Raw genomic sequence first — 17,789 nt, forward strand, 5'->3', positions numbered from 1 at the left:
ATGATCTGCCATCATAGCTCTGCAACCTCATCAGCAGCATATTTATCAAATCTCTAGAGATCGGTATCATCAATATCATATAGTAGGAAAAGTCGAAACTGTTGCCTATCTTTCAACATTTGATAATGTAGTTACAGTACAGTACATTAGGTAACTAAATTTGACTCCTTACATGCATTAGTTTTACAATTGCCTCAGAATTTGCTATTTTTAATTTGTAACAGCAGTCCTAAATGCTTTCAGCATTTCGATATGCATGTATAGCAGATCACCTTTACTAGTATTACAACCTACGTAAGATATTTTGTTGATACCTTTGTACATCGAAAAAATCCGTTTTTACAGTCTCCCTGGTCATATGACTAACTCAAGAAATTGATGTAATCATAGATAGTAATTTTAGGTTCGATTTATGGTTTCGATGAGATTGATAGTCACATCCACACAACATTATTTTATCCCGGTTTAAGTCGCATTACACTTTATAAAGTATTCCGTTAATCTATAATCAAATTCATTCGGTGTAATGCTCATGCATCACCTATCATCTCCACTATTAGATGAAATTTACTTTTTATTTAAGGCTATTAAGGCATTACAGTATCTTGTAAGTGAAATACTAACTTTATCAATAAAGAAGCAAAAGATGCACAATCAAAGTACATGGTATTTAACGAATAGGCAAACTACCTACACAATTTTATCCTTAATGTACATCAGTTAAGCTAACAATTACTTTCAAATAATATCTAGATAAATGTTACGACGGATATATCTTTACTGATACAGTATTAACACGACCTTCATGCAGTAGCATAAACAAGCAACACGGACATCGGAAATCGAAACATCAATTAAATTTCTCCCGCAGTCTGCATTATAGTATAATTACAACCAAATTGTTTTACGAAGCATATTTTTCAGTAAATTCTTTAGCTGACGTATTGTACTTTGAACGGTCAGTTTTGTAGACGCGAGCGATATCCGGTACTAGGGGATCATCAGGATTAGGGTCACAAAGCAAAGAACAGATGGACAAAAGTACTAGACCACACATAATAATGGTTAGTCCTAAAATAGGCCTCAAATAGATCTCTTAATATAAGTAGTCTTACCTTTGGAAATAGTTAATGCTGGACTCCATTGTGAACGAAGTATATCTAAACATATACTTCCATTACTGTTTATATTTGGGTGATATATTCTCGTAGTAAACGAAATCTATATGTGGAATCAGTCAACAATTATACATTTTATAATTGAGTAATTGTAATTACCAGCATTAAAGGTATACTGCACCTTGGGAGGTTTAAACGGATAATCCGATGGAAAATGGATATTTAAAAAGAAAATACCGCCAGCGTACGGGCTATCCGGCTAAGGGGTTTAGAGTTTTAGAACATATTGAGTTGTGAAATAAATTTCAGAGGCATTAAAAAGATTTTTTCTAACTTACAGGCCCCATTATAGTGGCTTGCCAATGGAACACTATTAAATTAAATTATAATAAAAAACTTAGAATAAACTTCATATTGTGATTGGTCGAATTATTGTAGTTTATGAATCCTGCTAGTAACTCACTATCATCACCAACTGGCCCGGCAGAGCATTGGGCTGGTGGATCACGACCCAAATCTTGCAGTTCCTAACAAAGCAAATCACAATCATATTATGAGGGCTGTAGTTACGCTATAATTAAAAACCAAAAGCTACCTTAAATTGGGTACCATGTTTAAATAATTAAACGATAACGTTCCAGATTTGGAAAACTCAATAGCAATAGCACAATTTTGAGAAATGATTACAAAATACTTCCTTCTATCCTTGGATTACTACAAAAAAATGCCTCCTGCTATCCGTTACTTTGAGTTTACACAGTAGCAGAAACGTGTCTGGATTGTAGTTTTATTGCTTGCTTATGTAATGCTTCTCATGTATTTAGTGAAATAAAATCAAGGATTGAATATTCAGCAAACAGCTATTTGAATAAGTTTCAAATAATGATCCCCTTTCCCCATTGAATAAAGGCAAAGCAGTTTCCGTTAGGTATCTTCAATAAGCATATTCCAGGAGTAATGCATACGTTGGCAGATCCGTGAATACACCACTTAATAAACTAAGAATGCAAATCTTTTTGCAATAGATAGATACTGTAATGCAAAGCTACTACAGTACCATAGAACATCCTACTGTACTCTACATACTGTATATCAGAAGAAGCAAATGAGGAGACAAGGAACTGATAAGACCTAGTACTTCACTTTATTTATTATTCTTTCATTTTTATGTTTCAAACGGAATTAGAAAGTCCAATATTGGGCTGCAATCGAAACACAGTTTAAACGTATAAAGAAATGCACAGAGCATTACATGGTACCGTATGTATCATATAGAAGTTCAATCCAAGAATTTTTCAGCTAATGAAAGTTTTCTTCAGAAGACTTATAAGATTTACTGCAATGCACTCCAGCTGCATAATATAATCACTTCACAAAATAGAGCTAACGAGTCCAATAAAACAAAATTCTTAGAACTGGAAGTCTTTATTATCATTTTCTAGCTCCAGTCAATCACGGTCCTTCGAAAGCTGACGATTAATAATTTTATAAACAAGTTATCAACTTACTAAGATTGTTAGAGACCAATGTTAAGACTGAGCCCACTATACGATAACGCTTACTAACAGTTTTTATGCCGCACTGAGCTTGCATTTTGGTTACAAATAGTATAGTTTATGTAGATAAAATAGTAGGTATGATTAAGTCAAAATGAAGAGTTGCACAATCTCCATAAATAATCTCATAGCAACGGTGCAAATAAAATTTCACATTTAAATTGTAAGTAATAATTTATAAACTGCTAACAACTACCAAGAAGCAAGATTCTGAGCAACTTCCATATACGCGTACTACCGTCTTGATCTTAAAAGAGAAGTAATTAGCTCTGAAGCCGGTAACGGGAGAGAATATACCAATTCAAGATGTTTAGGTCTTTTGTAATATTATTGTGGTGTGGACGCATTCAGTAACTAGTATTACGCAGCGAAAGCTATAACATCAGTAATGTTTTACATATCCTGTATGAAGTGCATTGTTAGATTTCGCATTCTAGCAGTGCTGTGATCGTTGATCTGTCTACTATCAACTTTCTGAACTCACCGATATCGTCACGTTATAAAAATTGTCATAGATCTTTAAAGTATAATTTTGTGTAAAGACAAAAAGAACAGCCTAGTGCAGCAAATTCAACTGCTTGCACTCTTTAATCGGTTGTGATATACTACAGGCATCGATAGAGCCCTACCAAAGTGTAGACGCAATTGTTTTAAATCGCTATTAACAGGGATTTCTTGATAATTTTTTAGGGTAAGAACAGAATGTCAAAAAGTCCCTACTATTAACTTACAGTTAAGACCGTATCCCAGAATCGCTATATAATGAATGATTTCGAGAATTTCTACGATTAGTACTAACTGGTAGTAAAGATTCGTATACGTACGTACTTTATGTAATGTACAATATATATTTTCTGGCGGAGCCTCACTAACATAAACAAATTCTCGTAATTGCACTTATAAATACGGTACGAGTACGTTGTAAGCTAAGGTCGTAAGATTACGGTATTCCGTTTTGCATACTGTGTATAGCATAGAAATGTTATTTTGCAAATAGTACAGTCCATTTCTGTTCAAGAATAGCCCGTAAACATGCAGAGAAATTGAAGATTTCGTCGATGACTGCGCATTTTCGGATATCACAGATTATGAAAGTTTACATTGATGAATTTTATAGTACATACTCGTATACTCAATACTACATTGTTAAACGCTAACATCCGACTGGATCAACTGCTAAAAATCGAATTCATCTCTAAATAATAAACGATTTACGACCGAACTGGGATAAATTTACGACGTTGGCAAGGATGGATTCTCATCTTGGAAGTATAACAATAATAACATAGATTATACGTATACTATACATCTAAATGCAACATTCCCTTAACAGTACCAGGAACTTCGAAGAGATATTTCTCAAAGATATCCTTAACAGCACTGGGTCTGAAGATACTACAATGTACAGCATACAGTATTCCGTAAGATAATGTAGTACAGTACAAGGTTACAAATTTCAACCCTATGTCGTTCAGTTTGCTTACAGAGATTGACAAATAGATCAAGAGTAGATAAAGCCATAAAATGTTGATTAAACCACAATACAGTACAGTACTTCAGAATATTCTACAGTATTAGATTTTAAAGACATTTCGGAGTAGTGTCCTCGTATCGTAGGATATTTTTATGATACAATACTGTAACCTTACTCTACTGCTGTTCCACTATTATGTATGACACACGCAACTAAGACGTTAGTGACATCATGATACGTAGACTAAAATACATTTTAATAGCCCATCATATATTTGAGGTGATCTCTATTTTAAGTTAACATTGTACTTATTCTGTAGAGTGAGTTAATTAAGATAGGTTATATTACGACTTTTAACGAAATGTAATATTACCATACAGATTTGTCTTGGTTTAGCCTACTCAGTGCCATAGTCCAGAAATGCGGGAACTCATGTACAATGAAACTACTGTACTGTACTAAGGTCTACGGCGCTGTTAAAATACGCACTTAGGTTGTATTTACTCTTATAGTCTAAAACTAATGTTGGCACCAATGTAATATTCATATGTAAGTTATTAATAAAACTAGCCCAATAGCGTGGTATTTTACTTACTTTTGTGATCCTTTTTAATGCCATAGCCGCAGAATACGTACACCAGCAATTTATTAGGATTAGAACCTATACGAACCTGGACGCATGAAATTTAGGCCAACGTCACTGCTGACAGCCCGAAAAACACGATGGTATCACTCGAAGTAAGTACACTGTGATAGTGTGATCAATGATATGAATTTCGTTTGTTCAACTATACTAAAATTGAGTACTGTACTGTACCGTAAGTTCACTGCAGTACTATACTGTACTGTACAGTACAGTACTCAGGAATCAAGAAGAAGTCAGTTGCAGTACTGTACAGTGTAGTACGCAACGTACTGTACAGTACACGTCTCTCAATACATACTGTACAGTATTTTTCTCCTGCTGTAAAGTACTGTACAGTACGTACTAGAAAGCTATCATTACACTGTACAGTACGGTTAATCAATCAATTTCTTTAATGTACTGTACAGCACAGTACTATACGTACAGTACAGTACGTTAAAATCGAAAATTCTAGTAGATTACGAGGCTTTCAAAGGCTTTTTATGATATGAAAAAATTGACGAGTCTAGTTCGTATTGCACCTCTGTATCATTCAGTGTGCAGTACTGTACAGTACAGTAATGTAATGATAAACCTATTGTTAATTAAAGAATTCAAAACCGCCTATGGATGCACTGTACAGTACAATACTATCTATGTCGATCTACAGTACCTCTTCATGTTGAAGATATGTTGATTGGGTTATTTTCCTTTCAAAATTTATCTTAATAAACATTTCTAGCGATTTCATTTCATTTTATAACTGCAAACTGTACAGTATGTACTGTACTGTACTGTATAATGTACAGTATATATACTGTACAGTACAGTACATTGTAGTAGGATAATACTGTACTATTGCATGACTACCGTATTGTTTTTTTTTACGGGACAGTTTATGCAAAAATCGACTTTTCGTAATTAATCGATGACGTGCTAGACCAAGACTGTGCAGTACAGTATAGTACAGTATGTACTGTACTGTACTGCAGCGTGACCCTTTCACGAAATGCTGCTATACTGTACAGTACTTAGACTTGAGCCTGTACTGCATGCACTGTACACTGTACAGTAGGCTGTATTGCTGAAAAACGAAACCTTACGCCGAGCGAATAATAATTTAGCTAAACTCTTCAAACTATCGACTATAAAAATTTTTACGAAATTATTTCAGCTAAAATCTAGCGAAGACCAGGGGGAAGTCGAGGAAATTCGGATACCTTAATTAATCTAATTCTTTATAGTAGATAGCAATGGTATCGTACAGGATACGGATACAGTAAGTCCAGGTACAGTTGTACGGTACAGCGCACGAAGGCCGCTTAGAAGTGTACTGTACTGTACGGTACAGAATATAGGCTACACTACTATAAACCATAGTTTTAGATTCACGGTACGCCGAGTACCCTGTACTGTACAACTGTACCTGGATTTACTCTATCGTATACCGTATGATATCATTGCAATGAACTAATTTGAAGAATGAGATGGAGGCATCCGAATTTCTTCCACCTCACCTTAAAACAGTCTTCGCTAGATTTTAAACAAGGTAACATCCAAAAAGCAATCATTGTCGGTAGTTTGAAGAGTTGAGCTAGATAATCAGTCGCTCTGCGTGAAGTTTTGTACTGTACAGTACAGTATGTACTGCACAGTACAGTACATACAGTATGGTAGAAGTTACAGTCGGCACTTATCTTTCGTCTGTCTGTAGTAACGTCAGTCATGACCAGGCCAGTCCTGTTTACTGTATTTTCGGCGTCTCCATAAAGTTATTTTCGGCAAACGCCGAAATTACCCATAACTTCGTTTACGTCACCACAATTTCGAATAAATTTTGTCCATCTAAATTATACTGACTACTAAGTAGTACTGTAGTCTACTGTTGAAGGTTTGCATTACTCAGCATAATGTAAATTATGTCGGACAGTACGTTATACTGTATTGCTGCGTCAACGACTTCCAAGAGAAATTCTGTACCCCAGGGAGCAATCTATGAGTCATGACTTTACTGTACTGTACAGTACTGTATACGGTACGCCGTGCAATTGCAGGTTAACACTAATGTTAATGCAAGCACAGTACTGTACTGTACAGTACTGTAAATGCGGCCTCCAGCGTACAAGCAACATGAAAGTAGCTAAAATTAATTGTAATCGTAAGGGAAAATTAACCATATGCCCCTATAATCGTAATTATCTATGCTATATAATGTAACTAGACTAGATAGTGCCAGCATAAAACATCTTCAATAGCATATATGTTATATGTGTATATACGCCCTGGTACACTGGTAAATAAATAATTAATATATAATAATACCGTACTGTATAACGCAAAAAAGTAAGCGATTTGCGCTAGTGAATAATGTCTTGCTGGTTAAAGTGATTGAAGATTGGTGATGGATGTTACGAAGATATCGTTAGAATTACAGTACAGTACTGTCCGTAGTACATTTATCTGAAGTATCATGAATGGGGAAATTCTATTACTGTACTCTAGTTAGAATTCATCGAGGACTCTTTCTCAGCCTAATAAAAATACTACTGTATATCCACATACTGTACGAGTGTGCTAGTATTTTCAGTAATAATTATATAATTCAGGTAATTTATTCATTGTTGCTGTTAGATACTTCCAGATCTAGCTGATACTCTGTTAATTTACTGCACTGACTTATAAAAATAACAATTTGATTTGTGTTAGCTATCCAGCAGTATAAACCGGTTTAATTAACGAATACGGTATGTACGCATATTCGAAAAAATAGCTAGCTTTCTATATCATGATTACATAGCTTTAGTTAAATGCTTTAAAATTACCAGTTAAATCAGATAGCTGATAATACTCCAGGTTTATCCTCAGAAGAACTTTGAGTCTGTGACCCGAATATAATTATCGTGATTTGCTTGATTGATCGTCTAATCAGTTTTAATTCACTTTGTAGTAATTACGGCACAGAAAGACATAATTCCACATATGCATTCATCGATACAAAATAATATTGTTTTGCTAAAGTTTTTACGTACGTACGGTAAAATCATTACTACAAGCGACTTCATAGCTTATCTTCCTGATCAATTTGGCTGAATTAGCTCATTTAGTTACTCAATTATGTTTTAATAAGCAAGAGATAGTCACGCTTAATCGACCCAGATTGTGTCTAAAACGAGGAACGATGAAAGAATACAATATATAGAAGAGTAAATAAGCGTTGTAGCGCTTTATTAGTCAAGATCATGTTAGATAGATGTAGTAGAGTTGAGTCATTTAATTTTCTTCAGAGAAGTAGGGCATAGAGCCAATGATGTCAGGTTATCTGTTTTAAATTATACGAATACGCTATGAGTTAATTTTAGGTCACAATAAGCTTATTTAAGGCCATACATTCAAGCATGCTCTTTTTGCTTCTATTACAGTTCTGAGTTCTGTACTCCTATGTACGCGTCTTTTGCGTACTGATAGTTATAATTATTGAATACGGTTAACTTTCGATAGTTATCATTTCTCCCATGTACACATCGTACGTATGAATACGTGCAAGATGTACAGTATGGTAAACGTTAACTTCTTTAACCACCATATTCGTATATCTAAAATCCGTGCTACCGTATTTGATATCGTGATAATTTTATAGTATACACGTATATCTACTATTTTTTCGCTTTATGTGAGTTACAGCATAACCCTTTCTTTAAATATGAAAATGAAACCGTAATATCGATGCTGCAGAGTTTATACGCACGCCGTTGTTTGAGGAAATTTGATTAATAAATTACAAATATATGAATTATATATTAGTCACTTCTTTTGCGGTCCCATCCTGCATTTCGGTAACCCTCAATCACCGACAGGTGATAAAAATAAATCAAGACGAAACCAAATTAAGCCGTTAAAGGACAATAGATTGTAAATATTTTTAATGCCGAGATTAAGTTAATAAGCTGAAATAACGGTGCACTATAAACAATACGTGTATTATAATTAAGACTTCTATTATTTTTGAGACATTCGAATATTAAAAAATATCCGGTCGCTTTATGCGGTTGTTTTAGTCGGCCAAGCTTTATCTCACACGATTGCACTGTAATGCCGTAGCGTCGTACCTGGTATTTAGTTTCTAACTCTTATAAACCTCACGTAACTGAGTTTACAAGACGATTAGCTGTTAATTTCGTGATAGACTAATTTCCTCCATACAACGTCATGACCAATCATTAGTCTGTATTGGTTATGCCTAATCTAATATAATTTTTATGAAGAGCTAGCTATTTTCACACACATTCAACACCACAGTTAATTGATTAATCATACCACAGAAGATGAATATCACAACGAAGATACGCGTATAATGATAATATTATATTGTGCTATACAACCTGTCGACATTAAAATAGCGATGGAATACGTAGAACTAAACAAAGTTTATAATTTTTTGATAGCATCAATCATTCCTTATAATTACAATATTGAAAGCATAATAGAATAGATTACAAGTGTCGCTGTAATATATCTATTCAAAGAGCTGTTTTCTTCGAGAGATAAATTTCTTATTATTTAAGTATCCAGTTAAGGTATACGATATTTAATGTGCCTTTCCTGCTTTTCGGCGAAGATAAAGCAAGAATTACTTGTAAATTAATTAATTACTAATTAGTAACGAAACCTTTCAATTTTAATTCATAAAGAAACTAAAATTTTAAGAGTGATTTAAAGGTAAATGTACATTGTACAGTAGTTATGCTCACCAAAGTATAGGCAAATACGGCATTTCGCAAAATTTGAATTTCGATTTATAGAATGAAGAATTTTAATTTTATCATATGTAAGAATATATAATTCTATAAATCAAAATTACGGTTCTAAGCGCCAGCTGCTAATAGGAATTGCACATGAAAATGTCAAAGTTAAAACATGGATATTAATTTGATTAATAATATATATCATAATTAATTAGCAAATAGATTAATATTACAGTACAGCGACTCTAATTGTCGTATCACTCAACTGATTTATATTTATATATATTATCATTCTACAGTATCAAACAATTACAGAATATTTACAAAGTCAAAATCCTCAACTATGATGATTACGCGTTTTGTTATAATAATTGCAATCCATCCATTATTTACATTGTACATAAATTGGCGAAAATGTCATACGAGTAGATGCCGATATCCCAAAATATTAAAAATTGTTTACAATATAGAGATTTAAGCTATCTAACGTTGTCGATCGTGCACATTGTGTCACAGTTTTAGAATTGCTATTGTTAAGATGCTAGAATCACTGTAGTGTTTTATTTTACTTGCCGTACACAGAAAATTATCTTGATATTCTGATTGCTTTTAGTAGTAATCTTACGGAGATTGTGGTAGAGTATGCAGGTCAAATAATTATAATATAATTGAAAGATCGCCTGATGTCAGCAAAAGGTATATAACCCAGTATAAATTAGAATATGTTTGTTCATTTATACGTAATGCATCATTAACACAATCGAGGTCCAAATCACCTGCCGTCACGAATAATGTAACAAACCAAGTATACAACAGAAACTTTAACTTTTGTCTGTAAGTGGATACGTATGCAAACATACAGAAACAGCAGTAACATGGTCAGAATGAATAGAAATATGGTGACTAAACAGTATCGCAGATTCGGTTATTTTTATTAACTGTAAATATAATAATTTTATCTAGAATGAATTTCTTCAAGATTCTATTGAATCTTGGAATCGAGGTAAGCCCATGTATTACGGTAACAAAATATAGCATATAGTAGCACTGCAGGGTAAAACTTGCAAACTAGGAATGCACTAATTGAAGTCGTGGTTTACTACAGCATATGTATGCTAATTTAATGGAAAATTAATAAATGCGAGTGCACTAAAGTCCTAAAGACGTACATGTAAAGCTTTGCAAGTTTGTTTTCAACACTGTACGATACGGCACATTAGATCATCCGGAAATGCCGGCAGTAATAAATTATGTCGCAGTACAGTATAAAACGATCTGAATAAGGTGTTCTACATTTGATAGTGATTTATACTACTATAATGACGGTAATTAATGTTAGTTTTGGCAGATCTGATAGATAAGTAGGACTACTATACCTTCCAATGCAATGTACTACAGCTTAAGGCTATCTGATAATAATTGCCTACAATAAAATACAAACTTATGCAGTAGACATACGGTAGACAGTATTTAGTTGCACGTCAATGCAACTTGGCACCTTTACTTACTATCTAGCAGAATTATTATATTGCTGTACGTAGGATTAAGATTACGAAAATATACGTATAGGCGTCTTTACAAAACGGCAAGATTGACTACATTATCTAATCCTCGGCTTGAAGTACACCACTAAAACTTAACAACAGTTACCGGTGGATATCGGCAGTTTTAGCGACTTAGCAACAATATGAGTCTTCATGTAATAAAATTATGGTACTTGTATAAAGTACGAGTATAAATGACACGAGCCTATAGTATTGTAATTAAGGACTGTTATTAGTTACTAAATATAAGATTTTTGACAGAAAGATTTTTAGTATAATTAAATGATCCTGAATTATTAAGTGACATTATGTTTATTTACCCAGCTTTAAGTCTTCATTTCTTAAATAATTTTAACATAGATTTTTGTATGATTAAGATCTAAAAGAGACAAAATATTTGAGTATCGCATAATTCGTATTTATTTACGAATTATTATTAAATAAATAATTTATTAACCATATTTTAATCACCTGCTTCCAGTGTAAATTAAATTCTATGTTCTACTCAGTTTTTTTGCTTCCTTACCTGTAATACATGGCATCTGTCTCAGTTCCCACAGAATATGAAAATGCCTGATTACCTACAGCATTTACAAGAGCACCTTTGGTAATAGTGGTTTGTTAATATCGGATTTATCAATTTATATATGATATGTACACACTGTACACATTACGTGGACAAACTCTTAAAACATCTGTATGGACTGTTATTCTAACATTGCTTATAAATAGCTCACTAATGTTGATACTTAATCAGCATACGATTTAATGTTAAGTATTGATGACTGCCAAGAATTCGTATGAGTAGGTCTCAGTCCCCATCGTGACGCATTGTTAGCCGCTATTACAGATTTAGTAAATCACAGATAACTCGAAGTAATGCCTCACTCAGGTATGGTCATTTTGAGATAATAATTTCTTCTTTGGATTAGGTATAACGCAGATAGATCTTTATGGTCGAAGCCTTTTGATGTACGCAAGTTATGCGGAATATAGAGGTGAAAACTACAAACGAACTATCCTAACTGATATTACTAATTTTACAGGCCAAGGTGGAGTGAATCAACTCGGTGGTGTATTCATAAACGGCCGTCCATTGCCTAACTATATTCGTAGTAGAATAGTTGATTTAGCAAAAAACGGCGTAAGACCGTGTGATATATCTCGTAGGCTTTTGGTTTCTCACGGATGCGTAAGCAAAATATTAGGACGTTATTATGAAACAGGATCAGTTCGCCCTGGTACAATTGGAGGAAGTAAACCTAAAGTAGCAACACCGACAGTGGTAGCAAAGATAGAACAGTTTAAGCATGAGAACCCAAGCATATTTGCCTGGGAAATCAGAGAAAAGCTAATAAACGAAAAAGTGTGCAAAGATGAAACAGTTCCAAGTGTGAGTTCTATTAACAGGGTATTGCGACATCGAGCCATTGAAAAGGCTGCAGCTTCAGGTCTTGCTTTATACAGGGGTCAATCAGTTCATCCTTACCATCATACATACTGGAGAATACCAAATATCGCTACGTCGCAGAATAAGTATTACCGCTCAGATACAAACTACGCGTCTACAGAAAGTACTAAAAGTATGCCTTATTAATTGATAAGTTAATACCTATACTACCTATTAGTGTAGATAATGATAGTGCGATATAATCACTTTAACTGAGGGTATTTAATTTCTTAGAAACCGCCCTTAAAGCTAATGAAACAAACAAACCTCGCCGTAATAGAACTACATTCACTGGTAAGCAATTAGAAGAATTAGAAAAGGCATTTCAGATAAATCAATATCCCGAGGTGAATTCTAGAGAGGATTTAGCAAAACAAGTAGCCTTATCCGAAGCTCGCGTACAGGTATTGCTATTATGATGGAAATTTAACATTAGTAACTAGCGCCTTGACCTACTTAGCTTAATTTTACCTACTTTCTAACAATAGGTCTGGTTTTCGAATCGTCGTGCGAAATGGCGACGAGCTCAAAGGCTTCATGAATTACAATATTATTCTCATCAACAACTGCTATCCAGTTCATCCTATTCGGCAACTTCATGCTCTATGCCAGTTAGCCTGAGCCAAAGTTCTACCGGATGTCTAGAACCAAGAAAACATTCACTAACACATAATAACTGTATTAAGTACACACCAAGTTTTCCCAGTATGGCATATGCGAATACTACGTCATCTGTAATACCAAATTTCTTACCAGTGGTTACGCAAATCAGAAACAACTTTCAAGCTAACAATTTATTACGTTGCGAACCGTCAGCATTTATCAGTACTTACAGCGATTCCTGTGTGCGTATTTTAAAGGATAAGTCTTGAACTATCTAGGAATAGCGCATTGTCAGTAGATCCATTAATAATTGCGTCTAAATTATTTATCAGTGGAATGATAACGACCAAACGTATTTGTTTCGGTTGTATAAATTACAATGCATTATAATTACAGCTAAGAAATGAATTCATTAAATCTGAGAAGTTACACTATTTTAATGTTAGGAAGTAACTCCGCAATGCACATGGCTCATAGCCATAGATGCTTTAATCGTACAATACAGTAAAAAGATTTTGTGTTTGTGCACATTACAGTACATACTCAGTCCAATATATGAGCAAAATAAAGAAAGGAAAGATTAGTAAAAAGTACAAGTAAAATACGCGAGTACAGTATAATACGAGCGATGAGTGTACTAGACATCTTCAATGAGCGTATCCGTATACGCCCGGGTACACTAGTATAAATTAATAAATATAGCCATTTACAATGTACGAGTATTTAGGCAATTTCCGCATATTCAGCATGAGCGAAATACTGTATCCGATAATGTTAATGCCCAATCCATAGTGCAATAAGAAACGCAGTTAATACTATAATTAACGTCATGCTAGCATTCGCGAAGACCTCTAAATAAATAGAAAATAAAAACTTTACGCGATACGAATAGCATGTTTAAACTACAGCTATTGATTGAATTATGTAAGAAGCAAGCTTGTAATGAATTATTATAAAGTACTATGTAACTAGAAACTGTACAGTGTACACTCTCCATTGTAAACTAAATTATGCAAGATAATCATTTGAATTATGCACTACATCGGCATCTAGAAATAACACTTCATTCAAATTACTGTACTTAAATAAAATAATTTGAAACAAACGTAATTTACCTCTTTTACTATTTCGATTATGCAATATGCTCAGATGATTGTGTAACAGCTAAACTGGAGCAATTTGGCTCATAAGTACCGGATATAATCATACGCTCTCTAAGAGTATACAACTTCGTAAATATAACATATATTTATAATCTTGAACGAAATTAATAGACTACATACTGAATAATTTTACAAGTTCTGAATTAGTGAATTTCGGTGCATGAAAATATATTGTAAATAGTCACCTGGAAGTATTAATCACTAGTAGGATATAAAGGAAAGCAAGACGATTAAATGTATCAGTTCCTTAACACGAAAACTTTATTTGCAGTTAATAAAACTTTTTAAGATTGAAGGTGTCTATTAATGTTAGTAGTGCTCTGCATATTCGTGCAATACATATTTATAAATAAATATATATGTATATGCAGTATAGTAGTGTACACTGTACAATATTGCCCCTAACAACGATGTATGAGCAATTCGGGATCCAAAAAATTTAGTTTTATACTCGGACAGGTATGATAAATTCGGCATGCATGACGTTATCGTACTATGCCTTTTAAAATAGAATTTTATTTACTGCTCAATGGCGAGTTGGTGTTGTGCATCATATGCTTGTTTAGTTTATTTTCCTGATATTGAGGCAAAGATGTTCATATAACAAAGTACTGTATAATTGAGCGTAACTTGTCTCACTCTAGTCACCTTATAATAAGATTAACATATTCTCATAGATAAATTAAGGTTAAAAAGTCGATAGAGGGGTGCACTTTACCGTCGGACAGCTGAATAGCAGTGCTTTAAAAAAGTTCAATACCATGCAAAACGTGCAGTACCTAAGGTACGGTGATCGAATCAGACTTTAAAAGGGATCTATACTGCACATTAGTGTACAGTACGTCACAGTACGTGGCGCGTATTTCAGTCCGTCAAAAACAAATGGCCGAATTTAGAATATCTGTTGGACGTTGCGTTGCATAAATTTTGCGCTAGTATTTAAAGTGTGTAATTTGACAAAATTTTTAAATATTATCGGTGCATAATAGTTGACATCTCAGTTGAGAGGAGAGGGGGTAAGCAATGATTCAAACAACTTTTGCTATTCTCGTATAGTCTACTGTGCTGTACTTACATCAGACTACTTTCAATAAAGTAGCGTGTCCGAAAGAATCCTAAGATTTTATGTTTACTAGCTCATTTCGTTCCTAAACTCATTCTCGGTATTAGCAAAATCGAACCAGCTCTCTCACCTCCAATCAGGCTAGCCATTAATAGATGATCAGTAATAGATAGTAAAATGTAGTGACTACTATTACAATGACCATTTTTTAGATCAATATTACGTAACAGCATGATTGGACAATTAACTTTCAAAAATATGTCCTGAGGCGGTAATCCTGGTATACGTTGTATAACTTCATTATTCATTTCGTATACGCCATTATTTAGTACAGTAAGTATCGCACGATGAGCAAACCAAGATCGATCATTACAATTTCATTCTATGTCACTATACACATGATTTATCAAATTTTACCGTGTATTACAACAATTTTCGTCAGGTAACTCGATCATGGAATCGCTATTACTTCTTCCAAGATACGGAGTAAGTCCTTCGCCAACTGGCAATAACCAATTAGCATTATCTAACATTGTACTTAATCATAGTCTCTTTCCTCATGTTTATTCTGGCGAGATCCTCGCTGCACTCGAAGTCTAATTTGTTCTTCCTGATCACAAAAACATGTCTGAATACGCGCTGATTCAGCATCGTCGGCATTTCAAGCAGGACCCAAAATGCGATAGATTAATCCTTGAATTCTATAAGTACTCGCCCCACCAGCTATATTAACATCATTAGCTTTCATGCTGGCCATGCATAAGCCACAATTAAATTTTCGTATATTAGCACGGAAATATTTTGAGACGGTATCCATATCTGTTAGCAATCTACGAAGTTCATCTAGAGGATCAGGCACTTCTTGAATCGCTATCTTTCCTGATAAGCAACATAAATCAAATTTTGGTTGATTTAAAGCGCCACCAAAGCGCTCTTCGATCGACATTAGAGCTTTACAATATCTACATTGCTTATTCATAAACCCACAACTATGCTTGTTGGTACAAATCCCAAACTCTTCTATAGTATCATTATTGTATAGGCGGGCACAACAATACATAGATCCATTCCATTGCTGAATCGACGACATATTCGTTTCTTACAGGTAAACTTTAGTCACTACTATCCGTAAAATATAGTTTATAACTTTTCTATTACAGCAGCAGTAATAATTAATCAACTTCAGATAGAAAAGAAAAAATGCTCTACAGTACAGTATATAGCACCTTTTCTGCAGTAAACAATTTTTTTGCCATAGAAAGCATGAATCAATACATCAGTGCACAGTATCATATATAACTGCTGTTTAGCACCTCTTATACGGTAAACGCTTTAAGGTAGTGATCATCGATGTGAAGCAGCAGAGTACTTGAAGCTGTAACTTAGCCCATAAGTGAAGTAAACGCAGGAATGCTATAAAGGCGAATCGGGGCGCTTGGGATGGAAAGGCGGATGACGTCTCACGTAGAAGCGCAAGTACTGTACCATTTCGTATACTGTACTACTGTTTCTTAATCTTACAATATCAACAGCAGCAAGTTAAAAGAACCCGAGTGGAGTTTCATACTGTTTCTGTATCTTATAATGCTAACAACTGCTATAAGCCCCGCTTCTATTATACTGTACTGTACTGTATAACGAAGGAAGGATAGCATTTCCTTGCTTGTTGATCCTGTAGAGTTATGTTTGCTAATATTGACTCCGGTAGTGTTCTATTAATAATAATAGCGAAGTTTCCTTTCATTTATGTAACTTTCGAATTTGTGCTAAGAACACCTTAATAAACCGTATTTGGTTACACATGCACATACAAAGTACTGCATGGCATAAACTGTATCACCAAAAATAGAGGTTAACAACACTGTACTGTAATATAAATTTAAAGAGTCCTTAGGTAGAGAAATATGAGAAATGACTCATTTTTATAACCGCGACACTTATTCCCACTAGTCTTTGATGAATGTGAGGTTACAATTGCGTAACGTATATACGCAAAGAGTACAGCGCTACACCATACATCTCGGTATATATCTACCCTATACAGTACAGTAAAGCCGTACTTGCAGAACCTTAATTATTTTAATAATTTGATATTGTCAGCATAGGCTAGAAGGTATGAATGGTCTCTGGATAGCTATCTATGTTACTTCTTTGTTGCTACAGTATTACGTAGAGAATTAAGCTATTTGACCAGATACCTTAGAAGTATATTTATTGTATATCCGACACAATGCATTGCGAAATTTGAAACAATGAATAGAGTCAATTAATTAATTATATTCAGTCTTGCATAATTTATTAACTTTGAAATTAGATATTAAACCGAATTGTGCTAATAAACACTTCTCAAAGAGGTTTCAAAACAATGAATTTTCTACCAATCATATAAGATTTCGAATAGCTATTGTGTGTTTTTGTCTGACATGCAAGGGCATTTGTACTGCAGTTACA

At 34.1% G+C, this 17,789-nt stretch overlaps 3 protein-coding genes across 3 annotated transcripts; 1 reads left to right on the forward strand and 2 right to left on the reverse strand.

Annotated features, from left to right (window-relative positions):
• Positions 1-548: 548 nt before the first annotated feature.
• TRIADDRAFT_63134 (uncharacterized protein) lies at positions 549-4,875 on the reverse strand. The gene is made up of 6 exons (XM_002115806.1): positions 4,744-4,875; positions 1,582-1,645; positions 1,457-1,488; positions 1,300-1,377; positions 1,116-1,221; positions 549-1,044 (listed from the first exon to the last, which is right to left on the reverse strand). Exons 1-6 carry the CDS (start codon positions 4,765-4,767, stop codon positions 905-907), a joined length of 444 nt encoding a protein of 147 aa, XP_002115842.1. The 5' UTR covers positions 4,768-4,875; the 3' UTR covers positions 549-904.
• A 7,238-nt stretch (positions 4,876-12,113) lies between these two features.
• TRIADDRAFT_3502 (uncharacterized protein) lies at positions 12,114-13,045 on the forward strand (the record flags this gene model as incomplete). Its single annotated transcript, XM_002115668.1, has 3 exons — positions 12,114-12,642; positions 12,744-12,913; positions 12,998-13,045. Coding segments are annotated over 3 exons (747 nt in total), but the record flags the coding sequence as incomplete, so codon positions are not given.
• Positions 13,046-15,999: 2,954 nt separating this feature from the next.
• Positions 16,000-16,428, reverse strand: TRIADDRAFT_59671 (uncharacterized protein; the record flags this gene model as incomplete). Its single annotated transcript, XM_002115807.1, has 1 exon — positions 16,000-16,428. The coding sequence occupies one exon, from the start codon at positions 16,426-16,428 to the stop codon at positions 16,000-16,002; it is 429 nt and encodes a 142-aa protein (XP_002115843.1).
• Between the last annotated feature and the right edge of the window lie 1,361 nt (positions 16,429-17,789).

This window comes from Trichoplax adhaerens, genomic scaffold (assembly GCF_000150275.1).
Source record: "Trichoplax adhaerens TRIADscaffold_12 genomic scaffold, whole genome shotgun sequence".
Classification (NCBI taxonomy): domain Eukaryota; kingdom Metazoa; phylum Placozoa; class Uniplacotomia; order Trichoplacea; family Trichoplacidae; genus Trichoplax; species Trichoplax adhaerens.

Coding starts and splice junctions, on each gene's coding strand:
- TRIADDRAFT_63134 (XM_002115806.1), bottom strand. CDS start 4,767: ATGGCATTAAAAAGGATCACAAAA. Junction 1,646..4,743: donor CATTAAAAAGGATCACAAAA/GTAAGTAAAATA, acceptor TTGCTTTGTTAG/GAACTGCAAGATTTGGGTCG. Junction 1,222..1,299: donor ATCCGTTTAAACCTCCCAAG/GTGCAGTATACC, acceptor TTCCACATATAG/ATTTCGTTTACTACGAGAAT.